Below are 12,531 nucleotides of genomic sequence, written 5' to 3' on the forward strand. Positions count from 1 at the left end.
CCAAAGTCTCATCCAACACAGTGGAGTCTCGACAAGGACCCCGACTCCCAATTGTAAGCCTATTATTCAGGGTTTGGTTACATAACAGCATTTTTCTAAGCACTGGCAGTATGCTTCCAATTCTTGTCCCTGTCCGGTCTTGTGACTTCAGAGACCAGCATTGTATTTCCAATCCTTGGTTCTTCTCTGGTCCCTCGACCCTCTCTACTTGGCTGGGTACCACTGCCCATGCCCCCTACTTCAATAGACTGTTGCAGCTTGTCTGCCCAAGGTGATACTGTTTTCTGAGAGGTCGCGACTTTCCGATGGGGAAAACTGAACTCAGGCCTGCTGAGTTTCAGTCTTAAAGTGGAGCCTGTCATGGCTCCACTTCAGTCTCACAGAAAGTACTGGCTGCTGCAAAGGATCTGAATGGACATTAAACCTCAGTGCAAGAAAGAGCCCAGAGAAGGCCTGCGACACCAGGGCAGCGTGAGGAACTGCATCTGTAGAACTATTTGCTGCAACTGTGTGCGTGCTGTTAAACTAGAAAGCCAGACTAGAGAAGTGCGGGAATTCCTTCCAACTAAAATTTTGCCTGTCTTTATTCCATACAACCCTTACACAAAGGTCAACACTGTTGTAATTACATAACCCTAGCTGTAATAATTTTGGTATGCATATGTCCCTAGACATTGAGTTTGGAGAGCCGGAGAGCGGAAGTTTGCGGGATGAAGCCGGGCGGAACTGTCCAGTGCCAAAGGAGTCGCTTTGACGGGTTATTAATTTTGGTTTGGGTCCACACCCGGCAGAGCTCAGAACTTCCTCCAAGTTCCGAGCTCAGGAATCACCGGAGAACTCGGAGCACCCTAGTGGGCTCAAACCAGGGCGGGCTGCGTGCAACGCCAGAGTCTTTCCCGACGGCAGCCCTGCGACCCTGCAGCGCTCTCGCCACAGGCCAGCGTCGCCTCCAGTCCCTTCCCTGCTCCACTTCCCGGGGGGGCGCATGCGCAATCGCCGAGGGCGGGGATCGATTAGCTCGGCGCTCGGCTTCCCGGGGGCTCGGCGCTCGATTGAGGCGCGCGCCCCGCCCCTTCCGCCGTCCGCTCCGCTTCCGCCCCGCGCCCGCCGTCCGCCTCCCGGTGAGTCGGGGCTGGACCTCCTCGCGGCTTTTCTGTGCCCCGGGCCGCGCTCGCCGCCGCACCCGGCCGCAACTCCCAGTGGGTGTCGGGAGTGGGCGGGGGGCTGCAAGGGCGGAATGGAAGCGGGGCCGCCGGACCCCAACCGTCAGGACCCGGCCTCGGGTGGGCGGGCGCCGGGGTCGTGGCTCTGAGCGGGGTGTCGGCGGCTGGAGCGGCGGGAGCCCCCGGCGCGGGAGGAGTCACGTCCCCGCGGCCTGTGACTCCGCGTGCGGGTCCTCCGGGCGCTGTGGCTTCCCGCTATGCTGGGGAGCCCCGCCACGCGGGGCCAGCTCAGCTCCTCCGTCTCTGCCTTTGTGCAGGCCGCGCCCCTCGTCTTCTTGGTTAGAGGGGTCCCGAACCTTCCCCGTAGACGTCAGCCGCCCACATTGCAGTTCACGGCAGTGCCTGGGGCAGCCCGAGCCTTGGTCAAGCCGGGCAAGGCCCCAGGGCGTGCACCCCCGGGGCAGAGTAAACGCTGGAGCACTGTGGGTTGTCCAGAGTGAGCTCGGGGAGAAAAGATAACGGGCCGAACTCCCGGGCTGCCCAGTGCCACAGTCAGAGCCACCGATCGCAGGATGTAGGTGCGCCAGGTTGTAGCTGCTGCTGACGTCCTGTCGGCTTCAGATCGGGAGCTGGAAGGAGTGTGGTGCAGCCCAGCTGCTGTTGGGTGGGAAGCGCAGGCTTATTAGCTAAGCAGTAGACTCACACCTTGGTGCCACGTCTGTCTGATCCTGGGATTGGAACGCTTAGCCCTCATGCACTCACTGCCTCTCCCTCGGGGTGACGTCCTTGCAGGTTGGAAAGTCAGTGTGGATTGACTCCTGCTGGAGCTGTGTTCTTGGTAAATACATACACATGCATTAGTGCACAGCAAACTTTATTAATGCCCGTAATACTTACAAGTTTGCTGGGGCTTTTAGTTTTTTCAACTACGGATTCCTAAAATAAATGTACTAAAACAAGTCATTTTATTAGGCAGGTGGGATAACGGTACCACTGATTCCAAAGGGATCACGACCACGATAATCACGACCATCCTGTTATTCGTCGATTGCCTCTAGCAGGCCCCAGTAACGTCTCCTTTGTCTTAGCCCTGAGATTTTTTTAAAAGTGCCAAATTCAAGGCTCTTTCAGAGTTAGGAAAATGAGACCCATCATTGTTACTGGTATTTGGCATATTGGGTATGCCACAGGGAGTTTGCCAGACTCTGCCGTGTGGGCAGGTTACATTCAGTAGCCTGCCAGTTTGTCTAAAGTAGGAATGAGATAATAAGATGTTGCTTCTGGGAGCTGGGTTTTATAGTCTCTGAGTCTTGGCCATTGATGGGATTACATGGCGCCAGGGGGCCAGTTGGTGGGTATGACCCCTACCTACTGGAATTTGGAGGATCTGGGTGGAGGATGCTCAGCCCCAATCCGAGTAGGCTTGGAGATCTCAGCCCTGGGACCCGCGTGCTTTTGTTCCTCTGCCGGTGCCTTCATGTGTGCGGAGAGTGTCTCAGCATGGTGGTGGCTGGTTCAGGAGGTCTTCAGCTGCCAGAGCCCTGGTTGGGAATTCCAAAGGGAAGATAAATATAAGTTTGTTAACTGCTTTAAATTTGTTAAATTTATTCAATTTGTTAAGGTGTCTGTGTATAAAGAATAGCTGTTAAGTTCTGGAGAGGTTTTAAAGACGACTGCTGCAAGCTGTTGTCTTGTGACGTTTGAGACTGAAAGAGGACTTGAAGTTAGTGATCCTAGTCATGTGTCCTTAGACCACACTGCAGTCTGAGTTAATATTCTTTATAACATAATTTCCTGTCTCTTCAGGGTGTTTGAAAAGTTTGACTCAAAACATGGATATCAGACCAAATCATACAATTTATATCAATAATATGAATGACAAAATTAAAAAAGAAGGTAAGTGTTTTTTAAAAATATTGTTCGCTCCATCCATGGCTTGGAGGCCAGCTGCACATGCTGGGGGAAAAGGCAGCTCAGATAAAGAAGGGAACACCAAGTAAAGGGTGTTGAGAGGATCCTCCCAGGATGGGAGATGCATGCTGAAAGTGGACTATAGACCGAACACAATTGCCACTCAATGTCTCTTTTGCAAACCACAGCACACAAAAGGAGAGAAAAAATAAAAGGGAATGCCCTTCCACTGGGGTAGGGTGGGATGGGGGGGGCGGGGGTTACTGGGAGCAGTGGAGGTGGAGAATGGACACTGGTGAAGGGTTGGGTACTCAATCATTGTATAACTGAAACTGAAGCACAAAAATTTGTATGTCTACAACTGTACCTCATGGTGTTTCACTAATAAAAAAAATTAATTAAAAAAATATCATTCACTAAAAAGCATGTTCAGTTACTCCCATCTTAAAAAGTGCAGTGCTTTAAAACTTCTTGTATCCTTTTTCTCTGTGCTTGAGATGGTTGTCCCTTTTTGTGTAAGAATTCTAAGACTTTTAATACAATTAAAACAGGGACTGAAAATGTTTTGGGTTCGTTTTAATTCATATATAAAGCAATTTTAAATACTTCAAAATTAGATAACCATTGGGAACTTTTTAAATTAAATTAACATAAAAAAGTGAATCTTGTGGGGGCATTTAGTGCGATGTAATTTTGTCATTGTTTCATTCACAACCAACTTATATTCCTTTTACTCTCATGCAGAACTAAAGCGATCCCTATATGCCCTGTTTTCTCAGTTTGGCCATGTGGTAGATATCGTGGCTCTAAAGACCATGAAGATGAGAGGACAAGCTTTTGTTATATTTAAGGAACTTGGTTCATCCACTAATGCCTTAAGGCAGTTACAAGGATTTCCATTTTACGGTAAACCAATGGTAAGTTGATCTTACTATTTTGCCTTTAATCTCTAAGGCAAATGGTGTGGTAGATTTGAAATTATGGTTATTGCTTTCAGCTTGAATTAGGCGTTAGAGCAAGTTTGAGATAGTTTACATCGTTTATATATTTTTAAATATGCACAAATAGAAGAATTTATAATTCACTTATTTCATGACCATTCACATGAATAAAAATACATTGAAATGTAGACTATCTAGAAAATTGCATATTAGGCAATGTTCTTTACTGGAGATTAAAAAGTAATCTGTTTATAACTTTTTTTTTTTTTCTTTTTGGCCCACACCTGACTATGCACAGGGATTACTCCTGGCTCATGCCCTCAGGAACTACCCCTGGCAGTGCTCGGAGTACCATATGGAATGCTGGGAATCAAACCCAGGTTGGCCGCATGCAAGCAGATGCCTTACCCGCTGTGCTATCGCTCCAGCCCCTATAACCTTTTTTAAAACAACAAAATTACAGATCAAAGAGGAAATCTAATCTGAATTTTCAGAATAGTGAGATGATACATATCAGAAACTGTACAGCACAGCGGGTAGGGCGTCTGCCTTGCACACAGCCAACATGGCCAACCCGAGTTCGATTCCTCCGCCCCTCTCGGAGAGCCCGGCAAGCTATGGAGAGTATTCAATATGCCAGACACAGTAACAACAAAGTCTCCAATGGAGACGTTACTGGGCCCGCTCGAGCAAATCGATGATCAACGGGAGGGCCAGATAAAGTAGTCTAAGGAAATTCATAAATTAAAAAATAGAATGAAAATGAATGGAAATGATATGGTTATACATAGAAAGTTTTAAATTCTGGGATGATGTAATACATTTTGCTACTGGATAAGCACTGAATTGGGGGGGGGGTGAGAGGAAAGTAGGAAACTTGATTAGGAGCCTCTTGTATTAGTCAGCGATGGTAGAGATTGATTCAGAATGGAGGTAGACTGTAATGCAAGGGGTTCTATCCAAATAAGGGAGTTTACAGGACCTTGGGTGTAGACGGAGATGTTTCATAGATGAAATGTGATGGCAAAAGATATTGAGGAAAGAAAGAATTAGGGTGTAGAGTTTCACAAACCTGGTTTGGTTCTGAAACTGTTTCTGGGCTCATGTTAAAAGGCTAGATCTTATAAGCAGTCTTTGATCTTATTTAGTGGCCAGCAAACATTGTTTAGAGACAGATTATAAACATTTTAGAACTTATAGGCCACATGTAGTTTCTATTTTATACTCGAGTGTGTGTACTTGTATGGTGTTAATGATCATTAACTTTTTTTTTATAAAGTTCTAATTCATAGTCATACAAAAAAACGGCCATGTGTCTAAGTTTCATTTATTTTGCAAATGAAGAATAGACACAGAAAGATTCGTTACTTTTTTTAGATAGGTATAAACTGTGGTAACATTAGGCCTTGAAAGTTAAAGCTTCTAAACCCTAGGTATTAAGATTTTGGCACTTCTGAAAGCCAGTTTGTATCGCTTTTTTAAGTCACTGACAGTGCTGAAGATTGAACCTAGGGATTCATATATACTAGGCAAGCACTCTTACACTGAACCATATCCTTAACCCTGTTTTATCTTTCTTTTTTAATTTATTTTTGGGCCCACAGTGACTGAGTGATCCGGGGTCCTTATTTGCTCAGGTGACCATATTTGGTGCTAAGGATCGAACTTGGGTGAGCCACAAGTGAGGCCAGCGCTTTACCCTCTGTATATCTATCTCTCTGGCCCTTTTTAATTCTATGAAGGAATAATAGTTGATTTCAGTTGGCAGGAGCATAATGCTATTTTTTAACTTAGGTATAAAAGTACATTATTATGGGGGCAAGAGAGACAGTTACAGGGGTCTGGTGCCTTGCCTCCAGGCAACCTCAGTTCAACTCCCAGCACCACTAGGAGAGACCCTAAGCACTATCACCTATAGTCCCCAAACCAAATTAATTAAAATAAAGTTACATATAAATAAAGGAATGGTTTCTGTTTAGAAGTTAACTTTTGCTGATACAAGATGACACATTTACATGTGCTGTTGCTCAGATACAGGAAAGCTGAAAATCATGTTATATTTAACGCCAATCACCTCAACAACTAATATTTTAAATCATTGGGGAAAAGTTCAGTTAGACTGATTTTATATTGATGGTATTTTAGGAGATCCATCCTGTGCCTCCATTAAGGTAGCAGACACTGACAAGACTCCAGCATCCTGAGAGGAAAAATTCTGAATTTTGTTCAGAAACTTTGTCATTGTTTGTCATTTTAGTTATTCTTCTGTTTTAACAGTAATATTCCAGATCAGGAATGAATGAAATTTTCTGTAACTTAGAACTCGAAACTGTTCCATGTTCTTTCTGATTCAAGAACATTATATTATTTAATGCCAAAAATGCTTCCATAATGGAGAACCATTTTTCTAAGAGTTTCTGTCATGAAGTCCTGTCACAAAGGTTGATTTTGCCCCTCTTTAAGGTTTGGGTGGATTTTTCTCCCTGAGCTGTATTTAGTTTAGACCAGGGTTTCCTGATGTTTGCATTTTTTTAAAATAAGAGTTGAGTAATGTTTTGTTGTGGACACCAGCATTTCTCAACCTTTTTCTTAATATGGCTCCCTTCTGACCTTGTTTTCTATGTCTGCCCTCTCTCTGTCTCCCTGGTTGCCACTTAATCTCAAACTGAAGCCCTCCATTGTGTGATTTTTTTTTTTTGAAACTGTGCCCCTCACCCCCCTTGAAATATCTTGAGTGCCCACTGGGGACTTATATGGACTCTGGTTGAGAAATGTTTGTGTAGACCAGCTGGATAAGAGTGATCAGTGATTTTCACAGGCAGTTGTGTAAAAGGCTGGATACAAGGCCATTTAATATGTATTCAGATCGGGGGGAGGTGAAGAGTGGGGGGAGATGGGGGAGAACCCTAAATCAGAGTAGATGAAGTTGTCTGTCAGTCTGTTTTTGCTTAAATGGAGTAAGTACACTGTTAATTTAGCAACCAGCGCAGCCATAGAAGCCTATAATACTAAGTGTGTAATTGTCCTTCCCACCTCAAGTCTCTAATCCGAAACCTCTTACTGGAATTACTCCTGGCTGCTCTTAGCGCACTCTATGGGATGCTAGGAAACCAACCGTGATTGGCTACATGCAAGGCAAACCCACTATCTGCTAGCAAACACCATACCTGCTCTACTATCACCCAGACTCCAAACCCACACAGCTTTAAAATGTCATTTGCTCCCTTTAGCTTGAGATCATATTCTTGCTATATAAACCATTTTAGGTAGTAATTTTAGCACTATTATGTTTTCATGTGATTAGAGAGATCATCTTTTAGCTCTTTGAACTCCAGGGAAGAAAGATTCTACTTGAAATGAGCGTTGTGCTTTTTTTTTTTTCTTTTGGTCATACAGTGTTCCCTCCCCTAATATCCCCTGTATCCCTCCTGCCACCACCTCCCCCACCTTCCTTTACGAGAAGCCTGCCCCCCCCCCCCCCATTGCCTCATCTCATCTCATTTCTCATCAGGATCTCATCTCATCATTCCAACCATCATTGTCATAATGATCCCTTCTCTGTCCCAACTGCCCTTCTCCCCCCAGCCCTTGAGTCTGGCTTCCAGACCTGGACCAATCCTCCTGGCCCTTATTTCTACCATCCTTGGGACCTTGAGTGTTAGTCTCATACTTTTTTTTTTTCAATATGCCACAAATGACTGCAGTCATTCTGTCTGTCTCTCTCCTCAGTTACTTCAGTCAGTATGATACTCTCCATATCCATTCATTTACAAGCGAATTTCATGACTTCATTTTTTTTTTTCCTAAAAGCTATATAGTATTTCATTGTGTAGGTATACCATAGTTTCTTTAACCAGTCATGTGTTCTTGGGCACTCAGGTTGTTTCCAAATTCAGGCTATTATGAACAGAAGTTGCACTTTCTGAATGAGTACACCTAGATAACAGTGTAACTCATAGCAGGAAGTTTGATATAATTAATTAGCATTAAATCTATCAGCGTGCTAATGCTTTAGGCTGGGGGCACACTACTCAAACTATGCAACCTGCTATGGCCTTTGTATTTCTTAGAAGTGCAGGGTCGCAGACCTCATCCCGACCTCAGAATCTGCATCAGAATCTGCACTTCTGCACCCTCCAGATAATAAGAGTGCATATTAAGGGTATAAGCTGCTGTCTTAGATTAGTATTTTCCTGTGCTTGCCTGTTTTCTCACAGAGTATATTGGTTGTGGCAGAAGGCCTGATTGCACTAAGCAGTGATGTCATCCTTTTGTTTCCTTGCAAAGCATTCAAAATAAAAATTGATGCCACACTTTGTCTCTTTACCACTGCAACAGATGTAATGCCACACCGAATGGACACTTGTTGACCCTTCTGCCGAAAGTTGCTAATAAGAAATGGGACAGCTTTCCAGTTTTCTTCTCCCCTGCCTTTAGCCCCTTTTTTTTAAGTAGAAGCAGTGGTTTAGAATTTTTCTTGTATGAAAACCTATGGTTTTTCTTCTGAAAAAGAAACAGTTCAGTCTAACTTTGTCTGAAAATAGGCCGTGGTTTATTTTCATGTAGCACTCAGTATCTCTTCTCAGATACATTCCTCAGGAATGATGTTTTCAAAATTCTCCTGTATTTTTTTAATTAAATTTGAAATATTAATGACTGGTATAGACAGTTTTCAGTATAAGTAGAAGTAACCTGTTCTCAAATAATTAAACCAGCGCATCCAGTATGCAAAAACAGATTCTGATATAATATCCAAGATGCGTGGCACTTTTGCTGACAAAGAAAAGAAGAAAGAAAAGAAAAAAGCCAAAACTGTGGAGCAGACTGCAGCAATTGCAAACAAGAAGCCTGGTCTGGTAAGGGGGACAAAAACTTGGGTTTTCTTCTCTTAAAAATTGATACAGATGTCTGCTTTCTACATGAGTGACGATTATTGAAACATGTCTGAACATATGTCTTCTTATGAGTGTTTAAAGAAGGTTTTTAACAATTGAGTTCTAAAATTCCAGTATTGATGTTTAAGTAGCAAATTAAAATATAAATAACCATTATGTTAGATTATAGGAAATAATTGAATTTGCATGATCCAGTGTAAATGTACTCCTGTCTGTTTCATCATTTTCCAAATTGTTGGTATCACTCGGCTTCCTTCTGGAGTTGTGCCCTGTGACTAAGTGCTGTAGTACTCTACACTGGGAGTACTCAAGGCTAGAAATTCAGAATCTAATGTATAAAATAAACATGAGATGATCCAAAACGTTTTTGGATCAGAAGTGATTAGATAATCGTTTTATTAAATGAAATACTTAACGGTTTTTGAAAAATAACGACAGGTTCTTAAAAAGTACGGTTTATTTGCCACTTCAGTTTTACAGCTTAGGTTAAAAATTTATGATAGAACCTTTAAAAAAATTTTTTTTTATTTCCCCTGTGAGAAGAGTCTTTATAATTAAGGGGTGAACTTTTCAAAATATGTGACAAACTATATAAATATTTGAGTCAATTCTTGGAGTAAAATTTAAGGGAATCTTTTTAAATTAATGCTATTTTTGTACAATTATTATAAATATCCATTCTCTTACAAGAAATAAGTAAAAATTTTAATTTTATTTCTGTTGTTTAGGGAACACCAACAGCTAATCCCCAAGGAAATTCAGCACAAAATCCTCAGGTAATTTTGTTTTAATCTGATGCTTATTTTAAAATAAAATTATGAAGCAGTAATGATCAGATAACCTACATATGCATAAAAACTGAAAATAATTTTTCCATAACGTACAAAATACATTAAATTATGTGGTCTTTAATATAAAACTCATTTCTCAAAGCATTTTATTATTAAGAGAGAGAAAATAAAAACAGACTTTATTCTTTTGTCTTTTAATTAATCAATGATGACATCACCATCAGATTTGAAATTATATGAGTGCTAGGAGCAAAATTGTGTTCTTTCTGCACCGTAGCTCCCAGGGCATCAAAAATATAGCCTGGGGGAACGGACCAGGTGATGGACCCTGTTCTGATCCAGTGGGCTGAAATACTGATTTTTTCTAAAATACTTAGCTCTTTGAACATTGTTGTTTTACTGTGACCTTAGTTCAATATAAATCTCCTTATATAAACATTGGGCTGGAGCGATAGCACTGAGGGTAGGATGTTTACCTTGCACACGGCCGACTGGTGTTCCTCCGTCTCTCTCGGAGAGCCTGGCAAGCTACCAAGAGTATCCCACCTGCACAGCAGAGCCTGGCAAGCTCCCCATGGCATTTTTGATATGCCAAAAACAGTAACATGTCTTACAATGGAGACGTTACTGGTGCCCGCTCGAGCAAATTGATGAACAACGGGAGGACAGTGCTACAGTGCTATATAGATGTTACAGAAATTCCTAACAAAATTCCCTGTAAAACCACGAAGAGAAAGGCTCAGTTTTACACTAATAGTTTCATGATTGTATTAAAATTAGAGAAATCTTGGATGCCAGAGTTACAGGGTCCTTGAATCTAAAGAATTCTTTGCCTCACTGAGGTTTTCCTTCTCTGATGTTCTTTTTGCATTTTCTTTTATCTGTAATGTAAGAATTTGTTCAGTTCACAAATGTTAACACTTCATTCATTAGCCTTAAGTGGTTACAAATTGTTCCTTACACTTTTCTCTTTTCCATGGAACTAACCCCCCAAAAAACTCTTTTCCTTCAAACATGCCATTCTCCCTATAGTTTTCCGGGTAGGATGCCAAATATGAAGTTTAGTGTCTATTAACAGTGCATGTAGATTTCTCATTCTCTGGCGAAAACATTAAGATCACATAGTGATCTAAATGGTAGTCTAGTTCCATGTCTTAAATGCCAGACAGGTAGTAAAAAATAATACAAAGTATTTGTGTATGTGAATATTATTACTCAGGGAACCAGCTTCAGGAAGGACTAACGTTCTTGCATTCATAGACTGCAGTTGACCTCCCAGTGGTCAAAACTTACTTAAATACACTTAGAGAATTACAAGCTGTGAGTAAGATTTGTAATCTTCCAATTTGTATTGACTTTAATGTTTGCTTCCTTTAGTCAATGTTGATTTAGTTATTTTATAAATACTTAGTTTTTCTGATGTCATGGTTTTTCGCTTAATGTTTTCATAATCCTTGTAGCTTTTGAATGCGTTTTTAATTTGAGTTAAATACTTATAATACATTTTATACTTTGTAACCTTTTTTTACAGAGTTAACATGGCCTTTTTTCCTTTTTAATAGGTTCCTGATTACCCTCCAAACTATATTTTATTCCTTAATAATTTACCAGAAGAGACTAATGAGATGATGTTATCCATGCTGTTTAATCAGTAAGTTTTGCATAAACAAGTCTGCATTCTGAGCACCCACTAACAGGACAAATAGCACTTGCAAGGATAAATCCATTTATGTATCATACAGCATCTTCACAGATTTATTCCTTTAATTAATCATTAATTGATTCCACTCTGCAGATCCAGCAAACGAAAAGTTAAATTTTCCATGATATTTGAATTGTTCTAATGGAAACAGCTTTAATGTATTGACAAGTTATCACATTAGGCTTTTTCATTCTACGCAGAATACTTTGTAGGTTATGATACTTTCCCAGAGTAAGCAAATTGCTTAACAAATGTAAGCACAAGTTAGACATTTATGTTTATATTCACTTGTAAATTTGTAGTCATTTATTTATGTATCTGTAATTTTTTCCCCTTTTCTTATAGATTTCCTGGGTTTAAAGAAGTACGTTTGGTACCTGGAAGACATGACATTGCTTTTGTTGAATTTGAAAATGATGGTCAGGCTGGAGCTGCCAGGGATGCCTTACAGGGATTTAAGATTACACCATCCCATGCCATGAAGATCACCTATGCCAAGAAATAACATTTGAGATTATTATCTTTAAAGGACTTGGTGTTATTTATAGTTTGTTGGGAGGGTTTTCTTTGTTTTTTGTGTTTGTTTTTTATAACATTTGTTCTGGGCATTGTGAAAATTGGAGATGGGAGAGTAAGGAAAAGTGTTTTTTGGTTTTTTTCTTCTGCTTTTTGGGTCACACTGGCGATGCTCAGGGGTTGTTCCTGGCTCTTCGCTCAGGAATTACTCCTGGCGGTGCTCGGGCGACCATGTAGGATGCTGGGAATTGAACCCGGGTCGGCCGCGTGCAAGGCAAATACCCTACCCACTGTACTATCACTCAAGACCAAAAGTGAAATTTTTGAGGAGTTAAAATTGCCTAGTCTTTTGAGGTTGAAGATGTTTAAGGCCTTAGTTTTATACAATAAACCTGTATTTGTATCCTATGTATATTTTGTTTGTAGATCCATTTCTTCTGTCATCAGAGTTATGCTGGAAGCAACACAAATGTCCAAGAGTTGATGACTGGATAAAGAAACTATGGTACATATACACAATGGAATATTTCTCAGCCATAAGAAAAGATAAAGTCATGAAATTTACTGTTACATGGAGAGTCCTGGAAGAGTATCAAGCCAAGTGAAGTTAGA

At 41.3% G+C, this 12,531-nt stretch overlaps 1 protein-coding gene across 1 annotated transcript; it reads left to right on the forward strand.

Annotated features, from left to right (window-relative positions):
• The first annotated feature begins 1,102 nt into the window (after positions 1-1,102).
• On the forward strand, positions 1,103-12,321 carry SNRPB2 (small nuclear ribonucleoprotein polypeptide B2). Its single transcript, XM_056122147.1, has 7 exons — positions 1,103-1,121; positions 2,970-3,059; positions 3,819-3,991; positions 8,731-8,871; positions 9,639-9,686; positions 11,264-11,352; positions 11,749-12,321. Exons 2-7 carry the CDS (start codon positions 2,996-2,998, stop codon positions 11,906-11,908), a joined length of 675 nt encoding a protein of 224 aa, XP_055978122.1. The 5' UTR covers positions 1,103-1,121; positions 2,970-2,995; the 3' UTR covers positions 11,909-12,321.
• Positions 12,322-12,531: the final 210 nt, after the last annotated feature.

This window comes from Sorex fumeus, unplaced genomic scaffold (assembly GCF_029834395.1).
Source record: "Sorex fumeus unplaced genomic scaffold, SorFum_2.1 ptg000044l, whole genome shotgun sequence".
NCBI lineage: Eukaryota > Metazoa > Chordata > Mammalia > Eulipotyphla > Soricidae > Sorex > Sorex fumeus.